Source organism: Lepidochelys kempii, chromosome 18 (assembly GCF_965140265.1).
Source record: "Lepidochelys kempii isolate rLepKem1 chromosome 18, rLepKem1.hap2, whole genome shotgun sequence".
In the NCBI taxonomy this organism is placed as follows: Eukaryota; Metazoa; Chordata; order Testudines; family Cheloniidae; genus Lepidochelys; species Lepidochelys kempii.
In genome coordinates, this window is record NC_133273.1 from 17,413,280 (window position 1) to 17,431,810 (window position 18,531).

The 18,531-nt window shown below is 44.6% G+C and overlaps 2 protein-coding genes across 3 annotated transcripts in view; both read right to left on the minus strand.

The window, feature by feature from the left end:
* INTS11 (integrator complex subunit 11) overlaps positions 1-18,487 on the minus strand; it is a 24,412-nt gene extending 5,925 nt beyond the window's left edge. The window contains exons 1-10 of one of the 2 annotated variants that reach the window (XM_073317086.1): positions 18,461-18,487; positions 13,025-13,122; positions 11,134-11,207; positions 9,650-9,878; positions 8,664-8,762; positions 8,527-8,561; positions 6,812-6,950; positions 4,919-4,983; positions 3,985-4,174; positions 919-1,002 (exon numbers count right to left, since the gene is read on the minus strand). In XM_073317086.1, the coding sequence (XP_073173187.1) occupies positions 919-1,002; positions 3,985-4,174; positions 4,919-4,983; positions 6,812-6,950; positions 8,527-8,561; positions 8,664-8,762; positions 9,650-9,878; positions 11,134-11,207; positions 13,025-13,063 (954 nt within the window). In that variant the 5' untranslated portion in view covers positions 13,064-13,122; positions 18,461-18,487. Of the gene's footprint in view, positions 1-918; positions 1,003-3,984; positions 4,175-4,918; positions 4,984-6,811; positions 6,951-8,526; positions 8,562-8,663; positions 8,763-9,649; positions 9,879-11,133; positions 11,208-13,024; positions 13,123-14,410; positions 14,525-18,460 lie in introns of those variants that run through there. The other variant, XM_073317084.1, reaches the window with a different exon arrangement.
* DVL1 (dishevelled segment polarity protein 1) overlaps positions 14,509-18,531 on the minus strand; it is a 210,930-nt gene continuing 206,907 nt past the window's right edge. The window contains exon 15 of the mRNA XM_073317080.1: positions 14,509-14,603. Coding sequence (XP_073173181.1) covers positions 14,509-14,603 — 95 coding nt within the window. The remainder of the gene's footprint in view (positions 14,604-18,531) is intronic.

The following is an 18,531-nucleotide window of genomic DNA, read 5'->3' on the forward strand; positions in this document are numbered from 1 at the left end:
GAACTGTACCCATGTCAGTTCCTCAGGAAATCCCTCTCTCCCCGACTATAAAGGCCTGGTTATCATTCAGTTTCATCGGATTCCTTCAAAATTAAGGCTTCTTTAAAAGATCTTCAAAATATTTAGTAAAAAAATATAAAAAGCGGTTCCAGTCTCAAACCTGAGGAATGTCACCTTATGAGTTTCAAAGGTCACCGTCAGCCTTTGTGCACAGAAACTCTCTCAGTGGGATATTTTATATCCTTATCAAGACCACCAGAGCAGGCTGGCTTTCAGAGTGTGGCTCCGTGAGAAACGCTCAGAGTTCCACAGCTATTCACCATCGATGATTTTCATAGCCAGTGTTCCCTGTGTAAAAACTGACCCGCATGGATACTTGATAAGGTGGTCCCACTGAAATAAATGGACCAGTGTGTCCCCACGCATGGATCACAGGCAGCATGTTAGGAGTTAATACTAATTTTTTCCCCTAATTGAAGCACAATGTGGTATCTAACATAGGTCAACTTAAGTCTGGAGTGTAGACATGCCATCAGAACTGATAGCGTCATGTTCATGCACAGTAATTAAACCTTGATTTTATCAAGCTGCATCTGTTCCTCAAAGGGTGAATCCTTGTCCAGCAGAGACAAATCCTGGCCCCAGCGAAGCCAATGGCTAAACATCCACTAATTTCAGGGCCTGGAGTTGGTCCAAATGCAATATGCCAGTCATAAAAAGCATTTTTTAATTATGCTTTAATTAAATAAGGTCAGTCAGTGGTTATTACTAACTGATGACTCATTTAGATAACAGCCGATAAAGGAAAGATACATGCAAAAGACTCTGCCATTATAGGCAGAGTTTATTTCTAAAACGACTGGACTATAGCCCCACACATCAATATGAGGCATCATTCAAGGTCACAGAATTTCTTACCATGTTCTTTTCATTCCCTGCCCATTTCCTGAAGATCTGAAGGGACTGTCCAGCATGAAGCATACCTGGGGTTGCAAATACAACCTAGGTTTCAAAACAAGAGTGTTAGGTGCTGCCACACAGAGATTCATTTTTCCTAATGACTAAAAAGCAGGTTTCCCAGATTTTGGAGAGAGCACATAAGAACAGAACCCAGAAAGTTCCATCCATGAATCTATATAGTACCAAATAATATACAGTACTGTTTATACTCATTACAGCTGTGGGGTTGGGGGGGGGGAGGGGCAGAGGTAATTTTTTCCAACTGTACCTTATTTTCATATAATAAGATCTCCATAATTTTCCATAAAACAAAATACTTCAGAATTCACATTTCCTAATAAACCCTTCAAGAGTTTTTATTAGCCTGTAGTGCCGTGATGGTTTCTGAGCGATCTACTGGGATGTAACTAGAACAGGTATCTGTCAAAATCAACAGCAACAATGCAACATTTATTTGTTTTTAAAGGGTCACTGTCGTGAGTTTAATTTAAAGGGATTGGTTATAAGAACTATAGATTGGATCAGTGCAGAGGAATGCACTTAACAGATCTGCCATTTGTAGATTAATTTTCTAATTACAAGAGGAAAAGGAGGACTTGTGGCACCTTAGAGACTAACACATTTATTTGAGCATAAGCTTTCGTGAGCTACAGCTCACTTCATCGGATGCATTCAGTGGAAAATACAGTGGGGAGATTTATATACACAGAGAACATGAAACAATGGGTGTTACCATACACACTGTAACCAGAGTGATCACTTAAGGTGAGCTATTACCAGTGGGAGAGCGGCGGGGAGGGAGGGGGGGTTTATAGTCAAGGTGGGCCATTTCCAGCAGTTGACAAGAATGTCTGAGGAACAGTGGGGCGGGGAGATAAACATGGGGAAATAGTTTTATTTTTGGCCACTATGGCTGTAGAAGCCCTCTACACCAACATTCCACACAAAGATGGACTACAAGCCGTCAGGAACAGTATTCCCGATAATGTCGCAGCAAACCTGGTGGCTGAACTTTGTGACTTTGTCCTCACCCATAACTATTTCACATTTGGGTACAATGTATACTTTCAAATCAGCAGCACTGCTATGGGTACCCGCATGGCCTCACAGTATGGCAACATTTTTATGGCTGGCTTAGAACGCCGCTTCCTCAGCTCTCGTCCCCTAATGCCCCTACTCTACTTGTGCTACATTGATGACATCTTCATCATCTAGACCCATGGAAAAGAAGCTCTTGAGGAATTCCACCATGATTTCAACAATTTCCATCCCACCATCAACCTCAGCCTGGACCAGTCCACACAAGAGATCTACTTCCTGGATACTACAGTGCTAATAAGCGATGGTCACATAAACACCACCCTATACCGGACACCTACTGACGGCTATTCCTACCTACATGCCTCCAGCTTTCATCCAGACCACACCACACGATCCATTGTCTACAGCCAAGCTCTATGATACAACCGCATTTGCTCCAACCCCTCAGACAGAGACAAACACCTACAAGATCTCTATCAAGCATTCTTACAACTACAATACCCACCTGCGGAAGTGAAGAAACAGATTGACAGAGCCAGAAGAGTACCCAGAAGTCACCTACTACAGGACAGACCTAAAAAAGAAAATAACAGAACGCCACTAGCCATCACCTTCAGCCCCCAACTAAAACCTCTCCAACGCATCGTCAAGGATCTACAACCTATCCTGAAGGACGACCCATCACTCTCACAGATCTTGGGAGACAGGCCAGTCCTTGCTTACAGACAGCCCCCCAACCTGAAGCAAATTCTCACCAGCAACCACACACCACACAACAGAACCACTAACTCGGGAACCTATCCTTGCAACAAAGCCCGCTGCCAACTGTGTCCACATATCTATTCAGGGGACACCATCACAGGGCCTAATCACATCAGCCACAATATCAGAGACTCGTTCACCTGCACATCTACCAATGTGATATATGCCATCATGTGCCAGCAATGCCCCTCTGCCATGTACATTGGTCAAACTGGACAGTCTCTACGTAAAAGAATAAATGGACACAAATCAGACATCAAGAATTAAAACATTCAAAAACCAGTTGGAGAGCACTTCAATCTCTCTGGTCACTCAATTACAGACCTAAAAGTGGCAATACTTCAACAAAAAAACCTTCAAAAACAGACTCCAACGAGAGACTGCTGAATTGGAATTAATTTGCAAACTGGATACAATTAACTTAGGCTTGAATAGAGACTGGGAGTGGATGGGTCATTACACAAGTAAAACTATTTCCCCATGTTTATCCCCCCCGCCCCACTGTTCCTCAGATGTTCATGTCAACTGCTGGAAATGGCCCACCTTGATTATAACTACAAAAGGTTCCCCCTGCCCCCCCACTCTCCTGCTCATAATAGCTCACCTTAAGTGATCACATTGGTTGCAGTGTGTATGGTAACACCCATTGTTTTATGTTCTCTATGTATATAAATCTCCCCACTGTATTTTCCACTGAATTCATCCGATGAAGTCAGCTGTAGCTCACAAAAGCTTATGCTCAAATAAATTTGTTAGTCTCTAAGGTGCCACAAGTCCTCCTTTTCTTTTTGTGAATACAGACGAACACAGCTGCTACTCTGAAACCTGTACTTACAAGAAGGTAGGTCTTGTAGTATGTTTATTCCTTTTATTATGTTTAAGACAAAAGCTTCATTATTGCTGCATATGATTGGATTTATTAGTGCAAAAAAATGTATATTCAACAGGGATTTGGGTGTAGAGTCCCAGGTCTGCCATAGGCACTTCTTATGTGACACTGGGCAAATTACTTCATCTCTTTAGGCCTCAGTTTCCCATCTGTAAAATGGGGATAACAGTAATTCGCTATCTCAGAGAGGTGTTGTGAAAAATACATTGACAATTGTGAGGAGTTCAGATGCTATGTAAATTGTGCACTGTCCTTAACCCAGGCAAAAAACAGCACTAAAGCATCTCCTATCAATGCACATCAATCCTATCATGTTCTTAACCTCCACGTACCATTGGCCCAGGGTTATCGGCAAAGGCCCTGTCAAATGCCTTGATGTGTTTGAATTCGAACATGTTTCTCTGGACAAAAGTTTTCCGGATCTTCTGATTGGTCCATGTGATGAAGAGCTTGTAGTAGTGATTGGCCTTCTCAGTCAGCCCCATGGAGAAGTAAATTGGGGCCTTCAGGTTCATTCTTTCCCTTTGGGGAGAGAGAAAAGTCAGTCAGCCAGCTGTCGTTGCTTAAGTGGGATCCTGGCAAAAATCCCTCAGGCGCTCCCCTTTGTGTGCTCAAGAATCAGTCTAGGGACTTAAGATTTCTATGCATATACTTACCTGGGGAAGTAATAAGCCAATATCACTGCTATGTCACATTAATGTTAGATAATCCAATTCTCATTGTCAACTGCTCCAGACTTATCTAATCAATTATGAATGTTAAACATGATGCTAAGGGGTATAATTAAGAGTAAGGCATCTTTAGATTATCATGTACATGTTCCAACCCAGACACAGCCTCTCCTTTTTGATCTTTACCATGACGATGTTCATGAAAAAAACTCAGTATTTTATTCAGGCCATCCAAAAAAAGTTACTTGTCCTGAGCATGGAGAGTTTTGCAAGGCCAGAGAGATGGCATGAAATAAGGAAAGGGAAAATTTAGACTGAGTGTCTGGGGGCAAGGTGAGGAATGTCTCAAAAGAGCAAGATATTTTAGAGTAGTGTCCAAGTGGTGGAGGGACAAAAGCATTAGAAAAATATACTACAGGGAGCAATCCAACACTAGCCAGCATGGGCAGATACAGACTAGAGACAGAGAGATGAATGTAAGACTATCCATGACAAGACAGACACCACAGAATCCTGGAAAAAATGAGCACTAAGTGTATGGGGGGGAAGGGGAATAGATATAGGTTTTAAATGGAAAACCTGAGGCTGTTCTTACCAGAAAGTTTCCAGTAAGATGCAGAGTTCCTGGGCACGTCCCAGAGCAAAAACCGGGATAAGAACCTGCAGTTGAAGTGCAGAGTTAGACTATATACTGCGAAACACTGAGCAAAAATTACATGCCCCACTAGTGCCCACAAACACCTGCACTTGCTCACAACGGGTGCACATTCAATTTTGCAGATGAACTCCATGTGCCCTCCTTTCCAGACTCTCCCCATAGAGGGCCGATCTTCCTGATGCTGCTTTTTATTTCCCTATTCATCATTTGTTCTTAATGGAGAGGAGATATTGCACTTATACTGAAAGCAACATCCCAAGCTCCCTGGATTCTTGCAATATAACAGGGAACACGCTTTGTGGAGACTTAGGGAGCCACATTGTTCGGTTTAGCACTGCAAGGAAGTTTCCAATAAAATACTGTAAATAAAAACAAAACCACATTTCTGGCATTGTCTATGGAAAATTACATTGTGCCAAGCACTTTTCATCTTAACTGCCTAGGCCGCACTGGAGCAGTTATGTCCTAGCAGTAACTTATTTAGCCCTCCAGGGAACAAGGAGCGTGAGAGTCCAACATAGAACGTACACACAGCTGCCTCCTTGGAGAGTTTTCACACACGTCGTTTCATGTCTCTAATATTTTCTTCTGTCAAACTGTTCACTGATGCTTGCTGCCAACTGGCAGCACCTTACATTACTGATTTGTTTTCCAGATTCAGTGACAACTTCATACTTAAGAAATCATCAGCTAGTTCTAAGAGGAGTCTCTAGGTGGGAGATCTATCTGTATGCCACCTCTGTTCTCAGAGGACTCACTTTTTCCTTCCATAAGCAGATACAGATTTCTCCCTCACTGGGAACAGAACAATAAATGAATGAAGTATATGACCAAAGTCACTGGGGATGAACTAATGTACCTTTTAACCAAGACAACACCATTAAAACTGTAAACATGTGACTGCCATACAGACTGCACCTCCCATTTTATCAGTGATTAATTTAATCCAAACCTCAGGAACTAAGGGCCACATCCTCATGAAAATCAGCATAGTTCCATTACTTGAGAATCCAGTGACTTGACCACTGGGATCTGGCTCTAAATTATTTGTTTTAATGCAGATACAACATCCATCTTTAAGTAGGACTGCTTTTAAGGCACATTTTATTGGGAAACTTCTCTCAGTGGCTACAGAAAGTTGGCTTTTAATTAACAAGAGGGGGGCAATGACCAAAATTCTGAATGAACAAGAAACAAACAAGTGCCTAAGGAAGACACCCAAAAATCACAAAAGCCAACTACAGTTAAAAATTGCATTAAGATGTTATTGACATTATAAGCACTGCTATGTGCCATGTGCTTTGGTGGTCACGTAGACAAGACGACCAGTTGTTTATTTCAAATTGACGTGATTAGAAAAGATCTGAACAAATAAAAGGGGGAAAGCTACATGCAGTGCATTCAAACATTTTTAAAATGTTTCAGAAGGGGAAGTAGGTAGGTTAATACTTCTCTTATATTTGGGGTTTTACAGCAAAAATCTGCTCAGCGTCTAATAGTGGGGCACGGAATACAGAACACAGAATGCACACGTCTGTGTTTCAGGCATGACTGTCTCTGTAACGTTGAACGACAAGAGTTCAGATTGTAACCTGGCATTTCCTTTCCACTAGAAAAGCAAGAACACCCACTTAATACCCTGCCCTTTCTAGCACAGGTTAGCAATAAAACCAACCACCAAATTTGCTTGGTGGAGCAACAGAGCTGTCGTCATGCTGTGTAAGAAGGCAGCTCAAATATTAGCAATAATACAGCCCTACTGACCCACCGGATGCGCATGCTTTCTACAGACTGGGAAAGACCCCAATTAGCTTATGCTGCATACCATACCTTCCCTCCTCTCTCTACACTTTCATGGACCTTCTTGAGGAAGTCCCTCTCTCTGCAGCGTTTGGAGTCTCTGATAGTTGTGGCATAGGTGGATTCGCTGATTAATAAATCCGGACGACACTTATCAATCCAGGCAGCTCTAAAAACAGAGAGCGACAATCTAATAGATAATATATAGCACCTTAATATAGGGATAATGATGGTCCTTATCCACCTTTTATAGATGGGAAAACTAAGGCCCAGAAATCACAGAATCATAGGACTGGAAGGGGTCTTGAGGGGTCATCTAGTCCAGTCCCCTGCACTCATGGCAGGACTAAGTATTATCTAGACCGTTCCTGACAGGTGTTTGTCTAACCCGCTCTTAAAAACCTCCGAACCTAAGCAATTTTATTCCAGTGCTTAGCTACCCAGACAGTTAGGAAGTTTTTCCTAATGTTCAATCTAAACCTTCGTTGCTGGAGTTTAAGCCCATTGCTTCTTGTTGTATCCTCAGAGGTTACGAAAAACAATTTTTCTCCCTCCTTCTTGTAACAGCCTTTTACGTACTTGAAAATTGTTATGTCCCCTCTCAGTCTTCTCCTTTTCAGACTAAACAAACCCAATTTTTTCCAATCTTCTCTCACAGGTCATGCTTTCTAGACCTTTAATCATCTTTGTTGCTCTTCTCTGGACTCTCTCCAATTTGTCCATGTTTCCTGAAATGTGGTGCCCAGAACTGGAGACAACACTCCAGTTGAGGCCTAATCAGCGCGGAGTAGAGCGGAAGAATTACTTCTCGTGTCTTGCTTACAATACTCCTGCTAATACATCCCAGAATGAGGTTTGGTTTTTTTGCAACAGCGTTACACTGTTGACTCATTTAGCTTATGGTCCACTATGACCCCCAGATCCCTTTCCGCAGTACTCCTTCCTAGGCAGTCATTTCCCATTTTGTATGTGTGCAACTGATTGAAATTGAATAAGGACAAATGCAAAGTATTCCATATAGGAAGGAACATCCTGTTTACTTCAGACCATTTCTCCAGTTTGTCTAGATTACCGTGCAGTGACTTGCTCAAGGTCACACAGGAAGTTAGTAGCAGAGCCAGGAATCCTAACTTCACTGAACCACACTGTAACGGTCTTTTGCTAAATGAAGCCAGTGCACAATATGGAAACTAACACTACAGATTTTTGAGACACAAGTTGTCATTTACTTGCTGATGACTAATTTAAGAGGTTTCATTTTATTAAAGATCAGCAACATTTAAAATCTTTCATACACATAAACATACTTCTCCTTTAGCATTGATATAACATTTATTACTGCAAGTCAAAAACAAAACATGTCTCACTACAAATTTATAGCATTTGATCTGAACTATGTTAGAAAGCTAACACCTATAAAAGATGCTATGACAGGAAAACATTTAAACCCAATTATTGTGCAGTCTTAAAAAGGGGATTAACATGATCATACACCAGAGAAAAGAATAATACTGCAGAAGTGCATTCAGAGTCTATCTTGAGGAATTATTTTAAACCTATTTAGTTCCATAATTGAAAACAGCATTTATCTTCCCAAGAGAGAAGGCACTAAGTGACCGAGTCTTTTATCCAAGAACATAGAATCAACACTAATAAACTCCCATACATTAACAGGAGTTGCAGGTTAAGATCTCCCGTGTATGGATCACACACATTAAAATTCAGTCTCTCTGCTTCCTACTTACCCTAAGTGTCTGTCTGGCGTCATGTTATAATCACCCTAATGAAAGAAAAGAAAACCCATTTACTACCTGAAAGATAATTGGACACATACCATACAAAGGAGATGTATAGGTCTATAAATATTTATCTGTATACTTACAGTATATACCACAGACTCAGAACCAACTTTAATCTGGAACATGGCTGCTCCCAGCACATGGCCAGCATAGTACGCCTTGATTTCCAGCTCATCATCTACCTACATAGACAAAACCATTTAGCCAATTTTAGATGACATCTCTCTCAGTGGTTAAAGAGAATTCATGAATTAGGAATTATAAGCACTGATGGCAGCTGATTTTATTACTCTGTTTCTTCACTGCTAATTTTCTGATCCCTTCCCAAATACAATTGTCCTCTTCCCCACTCCCTGTGTTTGAGAGGCAGCATCCTCTATACCACACTCCTGCTAGAGGAAACCATAGAGAAGAACCAACTTCAGGTGCAGTACCCTGAACAAATAAGGGATTTGATTACCCCTGAAGTGCCTCAGAATCCACAGACTGCAAGACAAATGCACTAGCTCCTGAGAATCTTCAATAGCAGCCACTAAAAGGACTCTGGGTAATCTCTGTCTCACCTTCTTCCTATTTTGTATTGTGTCTCTGCCTCCCTGCTTTCTCTTGTTTCTGGATCTCCACCCTGGTCTCTTGCTTGTTTCTTTTATATGCACTTTGGTCTTTCCACCTATTTTTGCTCTTTGCTAGGTGAGGAACAACAATCCTCCACTCCCTTTATACATGGAAGGGCTGCAGAGGAAACGGACTAGTCCTTCTCCTTCTGTATCAAGCTACTTAGAGCACACAGCTGGCTGCAAAGGGAAACTGACAAGAAACACAATATCTTAAAAGTTTAAAGTGAAAGTGCTCCTTAGCAGGGTCAGGGGTATGAGGAGAGGGGATTAAGATTCCTGGGCTCCTTTCCCTGCTCTGCCACTGACTCTCTGTCTGACCTTGGGCTGGGCACATCACTTAACCTTTTTGTGGCTCAGGCACTACAGAAGTGTAGCAATAGAAGACCCTGTACTCTCCTCTTCAACAGTCTAACCGATTTATTCCAAGAGTTCCCCAGGGTGACTCATTTTACCTGAACTGTCTGGTGAAGGTGGACAGCTACCACTTTTTTCATACAATCTTTAATCATTTGGGAAGTGAAGAAGTTGCTCTCCCCTTTCTTATCCACAGTAATTTTCCTGTAATCCTCCAGCAGGATGGGGCAGATGGCCTTGGTGGGGTGCGTCATGTATATGGGTCCATCATAGCCAACCATTTCGCTGAAATACGGTAAAGCTCCACAGTGGTCCAAATGAAAGTGGCTGTGAAGGAACACCCAGAATGAAAGATACATCCCACAGGCACTTAGTTAGATGTTTACTGCTGTCACCTAACACACAAATCTTGTGAACACGCGTTAGTTCATGTAAAGTGCTGAGAGATCCTTGCATGAAGCAGAAGTGCAATCTAATCTTTGCAGTATAGAACTGCAAGCCATTAAGGATGACTAGTTTATTAATGTAGGAGGGGAAGTGGAAGAATTATTTTCCAGTGCTTTCCTCTTCTGCATCTGAATTATAAGACGGGAGCAAGTTTTCATAGAATCATAGAATATCAGGGTTGGAAGGGACCTCAGGAGGTCATCTAGTCCAACCCCCTGCTCAAAGCAGGGCCAATCCCCAATTAAATGATCCCAGCCAGGGCTTTGTCAAGCCTGACCTTAAAAACTTCCACGGAAGGAGATTCTACCACCTCCCTAGGTAATGCATTCCAGTGTTTCACCACCCTCCTAGTGAAAAAGTTTTTCCTAATATCCAACCTAAACCTCCCCCACTGCAACTTGAGACCATTACTCCTTGTCCTGTCCCCTTCTACCACTGAGAATAGTCTAGAACCACCCTCTCTGGAACCACCTCTCAGGTAGTTGAAAGCAGCTATCAAATCCCCCCTCATTCTTCTCTTCTGCAGACTAAACAATCCCAGTTCCCTCAGCCTCTCCTCATAAATCAGGTGTTCCAGACCCCTAATCATTTTTGTTGCCCTTCGCTGGACTCTCTCCAATTTATCCACATCCTTCTTGTAGTGTGGGGCCCAAAACTGGACACAGTACTCCAGATGAGGCCTCACCAGTGTTGATAGAGGGGAACGATCACGTCCCTCGATCTGCTCGCTATGCCCCTACTTATACATCCCAAAATGCCATTGGCCTTCTTGGCAACAAGGGCACACTGCTGATTCATATCCAGCTTCTCGTCCACTATCACCCCTAGGTCCTTTTCTCCAGAACTGCTGCCTAGCCATTCGGTCCCTAGTCTGTAGCGGTGCATTGGGTTCTTCCGTCCTAAGTGCAGGACCTGCACTTATCCTTATTGAACCTCATCAGATTTCTTTTGGCCCAATCTTCCAATTTGTCTAGGTCCCTCTGTATCCTATCACTGCCCTCCAGCGTATCTACCACTCCTCCTAGTTTAGTATCATCCGCAAATTTGCCGAGAGTGCAATCCACACCATCCTCCAGATCATTTATGAAGATATTGAACAAAACCGGCCCCAGGACCGACCCCTGATGATTCTTACCTGATGATTACACAGTCTAGAAAGTCAGTCAGCCTTCCATTCTGGGTAATGTATGAAAAATCAGGAAAGCGTCTCTAAAAGACACAAAAGCATGTTATCAAATATTAAACAAAACTGGTTACTGAATTCAAAACATGACATTAAACAAATGTCAGCCACCCATGTAGCTTTAGGAATGCACTGTGATCTTATTACAGGGCAGAACTCCAGCGGGACAACAGGGAATGCTGGTGTCACCAATAAAGTGGATCGCTACAGGCTAAACCCCATAAAAGAGATGAGTGCAGAGAGTGCCAAGAAGGAGGAGGAGAAAACTGCCAATGGGACAGTTTATTAGAACATTGCAAATAAGTAATTATGTTATTGTCAAAGAAGAAAGATAGCTAATCCATTTTATCCTCACCAAAATGCTCATTTGTAGGTTTCAGACCTGTTCATAGAGTTCTGCTAAAGTTGGTAGTTTGCTCTGTGCTGTGTTTTATGAATTCTGTTATCTGCACACAAGAATTAAGCTTACTCCTCTCTCTCTTAGAAGCCATCAATATTCAGGCATCGTGAGCCAAAACAACAGAGTCAGGAGGAAAAACCAACCACCACAATGCATCACTCTATATCCAGCAAAGCATACATGCTGCAGGTCTTGGTTTGGGTCCCATCAACTGGCTGGTAACAAAGCTCATCCCAGTACCAAACTAATGATGGGTTTTATGTTTTAAGCCAGGGGTGGGCAAACTTTTTGGACATCGGGGTTCCAAAACTGTATGGAGGGCCGGGTAAGGAAGACTGTGCCTCCCCTAACCCTGACTGCCCCCCTCAAAATACCCCACCCATCCAACCCTGCCTGCTCCTTGTCCCCAGACTGCAACCCCCTGCGACCCGCTGCCCCTTTCCCCCCCCCGGGACTCCACCCCCTATCCAACCCACCCTGCTCCCTGTCCCCTGACTGCCCCGCCCCCTATCCACACCCCCGCCCCTTGAAAGGCGCCCTGGAACTCCACCCCCATCCAACCCTCCCTCTAAAGCCTCCTTCAGAATGTGGCCCTGCGAACATGGGCGGAGGACTCAAGAGCAGCAGAGGCAGCCACGCAGCTGGAGAGAAGCAGCAGTTTCCCTTTCAAAGCACCACCTCTCTCTGGCCGGCTGCGCAGCCGCCCGGTGCTCCTCCCGAGTCCTCCGCTCGTGTTCGCCATGCTCCCACCAACCGCCTGCTCCCCTGAGGCTGCAGGTGAGCCTCCCTTCCTGCTCTCCCCTGCCCCCGCAGTGCAGCCCCCTCCCGTGCTGGCGGCGTGCTGCACTGAGGCTGTGGGGGAGGAAGAACAGCAAGGGAGGGGCCGGGGACTAGGCTCCCCGGCCAGGAGCTCAGGAGCCGGGCAGGACGGTCCCATGGGCCAGACGTGGCCCGCGGGCCGTAGTTTGCCCACCTCTGTTTTAAGCACACAGGAAGCCTCCTGCCACTTAAAGTGAAATGACGCTGAAATGCAGGATCCACTGCCCTGCTGATCCTCTTTTTAAAGTTTTCAGGCAGCTCACACACCACCTGGGGGCTGGGAGGTGGAACTACAGAATACAAACATATATGGGGAAGAGGGGACATATAGTCCCCACACAGGAACTCAGAATTGCCAGAGGGAATATTGGTCCATCAAGCGTGGCACTACAATTCCAGCAGCGGTTAATACCTAAGGTTTCAGAGGAAAGCGAGTCCTCACCTAAGAGTGCACCAAGACGTTGTGCTGGATTCTTCAAACAATTTCTAAATGAAGCTGGTACAGCTGGCCAAGTAGGTTATGTAGCTTAGGCACCCACAGAACCAGAAGTAATACTGGAAAAGGCGGGGCAGATAAACCTTAAAGAATCTGCACATAGCGTTCAGTCTTTCTGCAATACTTACATCGTCATTATAGCCCATGTGCATCCCGCAGTCTAGCATGACATTTTTCCCTGCAATAGACACAAGGATGCAGCTCCGGCCCACATCCTGGCCAGCCCCTGGAGCAAGAGACAAACAAAGGAAGCTGCATCACCTGTCTATGTAACCTCTTAAATCTTGAGAAGGATATAAACATTTGAAGCTCTGGGAAAAACACTGACTAGATAAACATCAACATCCGTATTAAAAGAGGCAAGTATCATGAACCTCATTTTAGAAAGGAGGAAATTCAGGTGCCGACTGGGGAAATGACTTGCCCAATGGCACACAGTTAATCATTGGCAGGGCTGGATTTGAAATCTGGCGTTCCCCCTCCTGTAGTCACTCCTCTGTGCCACAGGGTCTCATCTTTCGGTGAAAGTGCAGCTCTCCATTTAGCACCCAGCTTGTCAGTTTCAGACCAAAAGACACACATTAGCAAACAGCATTTCTGCCGATATATTTAAGGAGATGCCATCAAATGGCTTATCACTAAGACTGCTATCATCTTTCAGGAACATCCTCTGTATGCAGACTACACACAGAGACAGAGCTACACAAAGTAACAGCAGCTGTTTTTGAATTTGTGTACTCCACAGAACAATGATCCCCACTCTTTCTACAGCAAGTTTGAATAAGCTAACATTCTTCACACACTATGCTAATATGTATGCTGAAGCAAGACCACAAAGGAAACAAGAGGCACACAGCATAATCCAGCTTCAGTAAAAACATTTTTGGGATGGGCAGAAAACAGTGTTTGCCAAATTCAAAAGGACAACAAGAAATAATATTTTGCACCTATCTAGCTATTTCTATCTATGAGGCAGCTTATAAATATTAATTAATCCTTTTAACATCGAAAAGCAAGGTTAGCAACATCTCTTTCTGTCTTCATGTTTGCAAAGCAAGATTAAGATTACCTAAAGAGAGGAGTCAAATCTGAATGCTAGTTATACAAATGTAACACAGTAACATATAAGTAACGTAACATAGATAGAAGTATAAGATAGGGCAGGGATCGGCAACCTTTGGCACACAGCCCATCAGTGAAATCCGCTGGCCGGCCGGGATGGTTTGTTTACCTGCAGTTTCCGCAGGTTCGGCTGATCGTAGCTCCCACTGGCCGCGGTTCGCTGTTCCAGCCAACAAAGGCCGCGGGAAGTGGATTGCCAATCCCTTAAAACCATAACAAGCTATTCTATCCCAAAACATGGAAAGAGGCACAAATCTCCTGCTATCTGTATTGGAGTTATTTCTACATTTCTATATTAGTTATTTCTAACTAATTTTAATTCCTTTAAGGCTCTGTCACAGCATCCAAACCTTTTCTACCTATTTCAGCTCCATCTTGTGGTTTGAACTTACCCAAGGGAGTGACTTTTATTTCAGGCATTTTAAGCAGAGAAGAACTCTTTGAACCTTAGCTGTACAGCAGGCTATTTCAGAGATACCATAACTGGGTACTAAAAACAAGAGAAGATCCAGCCTTTCTTCAAACCACTGATCTGTTTATTTACTAATATCACAGAGAAGAGTTCAGCTGGGGCCCCATGGCTTCCTAGATGGAGACAAGGATACAGACAAGAAAAGAGTCAGCTAACTCGGCACATTATTAGTGTCATCTAAAAATGCATGCCTGTTTCCAATATAGTCAAGGCTAATGTTCCCCAAAAACATAAACTGGTTTCCTTAACCCTAACATTATTACAGTGTTTTATAGTTACTCAGTCCAAGATTGATTGGGCTATAGAGGCTGAATCCTTCTCTCTGTCTTTAGAGAGATTCAGCCCAGGTGAGAGGGGATGCACATTGGCATGGCTGTATGTGGGAAGCCTGACTGCTGCTGATCCTGAAGTACCTGATCTGCGGACAGAGTGAGGTCTTCAGCCTCCTGGACTCTTGAGCAAGGACTAAGTTCATTAATTTATTAATGAACTGCAGACAAACTCCCTATTACAGCCTTGATTTTGAAGTGGGAGTTAGTTTTAAAAAATTAGGACTCTCATCCTCTGCATCCCTTTCCCAATGCAAACTGCTATTAAATCAAAGATGAGAATGAACTTAGTTCAATTAACTTCTAAGTTGGGAAATAACAAAACCCCTTAAATTGTGTGAATACAATTAGCACATTCTTTAGCTCTGCTTCTGGGATTCCAGAGCAGTATGTATTTTATAGGTTTCAGAGTAACAGCCGTGTTAGTCTGTATTCGCAAAAAGAAAAGGAGGACTTGTGGCATCTTAGAGACTAACCAATTTATTTGAGCATAAGCTTTCATGAGCTACAGCTCACTTCATAGGATGCATACTGTGGAAAGTGTAGAAGATCTTTTTATATACACACAAAGCATGAAAAATACCTCCTCTCACCCCACTCTCCTGCTGGTAATAGCTTATCTAAAGTGATCACTCTCCTTACAATGTGTATGATAATCAAGTTGAGCCATTTCCAGCGGCACTGCTATGGGTACCCGCATGGCCCCACAGTATGCCAACATTTTTATGGCTGGCTTAGAACAACGCTTCCTCAGCTCTCGTCCCCTAACGCCCCTACTCTACTTGTGCTATATTGATGACATCTTCATCATCTGGACCCATGGAAAAGAAGCCCTTGAGGAATCCCACCATCAACCTCAGCCTGGTCCAGTCCACACAAGAGATCCACTTCCTGGACACTATAGTGCTAATAAACAATGGTCACATAAACACCAGCCTATACCGGAAATCTACTGACCGCTATTCCTACCTACATGCCTCCAGCTTTCACCCTGACCACACCACACAATCCATTGTCTACAGCCAAGCTCTGCGATACAACCACATTTGCTCCAACCCCTCAGACAGAGACAAACACCTACAAGATCTCTATCAAGCATTCTTACAACTACAATACCCACCTGCGGAAGTGAAGAAACAGATTGACAGAGCCAGAAGAGTTCCCAGAAGTCACCTACTACAGCACAGGCCTAACAAAGAAAATAACAGAACGCCACTAGCTGTCACCTTCAGCCCCCAACTAAAACCCCTCCAACGCATTATTAAGGATCTACAACCTATCCTGAAGGATGACCCAACACTCTCACAAATCTTGGGAGACAGGCCAGTCCTTGCCTACAGACAGCCCCCCAACCTGAAGCAAGTACTCACCAGCAACCACATACCACACAACAGAACCACTAACCCAGGAACCTATCCTTGCAACAAAGCCCATTGCCAACTGTGCCCACATATCTATTCAGGGGACACCATCACAGGGCCTAATAACATCAGCCACACTATCAGAGGCTCATTCACCTGCACATCCACCAGTGCGATATATGCCATCATGTGCCAGCAATGCCCCTCTGCCATGTACATTGGTCAAACTGGACAGTCTCTACGTAAAAGAATAAATGGACACAAATCAAATGTCAAGAATTACAACATTCATAAGCCAGTCGGAGAACACTTCAATCTCTCTGGTCACGCGATTACAGACATGAAAGTTGCTATATTACAACAAAAAAACTTCAAATCCAGACTCCAGCGAGAAACTGTTGAATTGGAATTCATTTGCAAATTGGATACAATTAACTTAGGCTTGAATAGAGACTGAGAGTGGCTAAGTCATTATGCAAGGTAACCTATTTCCCCTTGTTTTTTCCTTACCCCCCTCCCCCTCAGACGTTCTTGTTAAACCCTGGATTTGTGCTGGAAATGGCTCACCTTGATTATCATACACATTGTAAGGAGAGGGGTCACTTTAGATAAGTTATTACCAGCAGGAGAGTGGGGTGGGAGGAGGTATTTTTTCATGCTTTGTGTGTATATAAAAAGATCTTCTACACTTTCCACAGTATGCATCCGATTAAGTGAGCTGTAGCTCACGAAAGCTTATGCTCAAATAAATTGGTTAGTCTCTAAGGTGCCACAAGTACTCCTTTTCTTTTTATGTATTTTATAAATCACCACGGGAAGTTGTCAGGTTGTGTTATCACTATCAATGTTCCCTCAAATTTTTGACAGGCTGTGTGCAGAAAAAATTTCTTCAGTGCAAATTTTTGTGCACGCGATGTTTCGCCGTGTGCGCAGGGTTTAGGGAAAAAACAAACATTTTTTTGTTTTGATGATAATTTTCCCATCAGCAGTAGTGATCACTGTTCCCTCTAAGCTGTGCGTGTGTGCACACGCACACAGATCCTAAACCCCGCGCACAGCTTAGAGGGAACAGTGATCACTACCGCTGCTGGGAAAATTATCATCAAAACAAACAAAAAAATGTTGTTTAAGTCAAAATCAAAATATTTAGAAAAAGTTGTTTTTTTAAGCGTCAAAAACAACCACCAAATGAAGTGTTTTCACAAAGTTGAAATATCCTGAAACAACATAAAAACATCCCTTTTTTCAGAAATATAAAGTACGGATTTTTTTTGTTTGTTTGTTTGTTTCAAAAGAACTTTTCGGAACAAAATATTATTTATATAAAAACCGTTTTAAAAAGGTTTAGAAGGTTAGGATCCGAAAAAGTGATCAAAACAAAACGTCCCAGTTGACCCCCAGCACGGCGCCCCCCTCACCAACTCTCCCCCCCCAGCACAGCAGCCCCTGCTCAACACTGCAACCTCCCCCTCACTGACCCCCAGCACAGCAGCCCCCCCTCACTGACCCCCCAGCACAGCAGCCCCTCCTCAACACTGCAACCTCCCCCCCACTGGCCCCCCAGCACGGCGGCCCCCCCCCCACTGACCCCCCCAGCACAGCAGCCCCTGCTCAACACTACAACCTCCCCCCACTGGCCCCCCAGCACAGCACCCCCCCCCACTGACCCCCCCAGCACAGCAGCCCCTCCTCAACACTGCAACCTCCCCCCCACTGGCCCCCCAGCACGGCGGCCCCCCCCCCCACTGACCCCCCAGCACAGCAGCCCCCCCCCTCACTGACCCCCCAGCACAGCAGCCCCTCCTCAACACTGCAACCTCCCCCCCACTGACCCCCCAGCACAGCAGCCCCTCCTCAACACTGCAACCTCCCCCCCACTGGCCCCCCAGCACAGCAGCCCCTCCTCAACACTGCAACCTCCCCCCCACTGGCCCCCCAGCACAGCAGCCCCTGCTCAACACTACAACCTCCCCCCCACTGGCCCCCCAGCACAGCAGCCCCCCCTCACTGACCCCCCAGCACAGCAGCCCCTCCTCAACACTGCAACCTCCCCCCCACTGGCCCCCCAGCACAGCAGCCCCCCCTCACTGACCCCCAGCACAGCAGCCCCTCCTCAACACTGCAACCTCCCCCCCACTGGCCCCCCAGCACGGCAGCCCCCCCCCCACTGACCCCCCCAGCACAGCAGCCCCTCCTCAACACTACAACCTCCCGCCCACTGACCCGCAGCAGGACCCCCCCCGCGCTCACTGCCAGCCCCCGGCTCCCAAATGGACTCACGTCGCTCTTGCTTCTAGCAGGCCCGCTTTCCCGGGGACATCTGCGCATGCGCGGCAACCCTAAACTAAGAC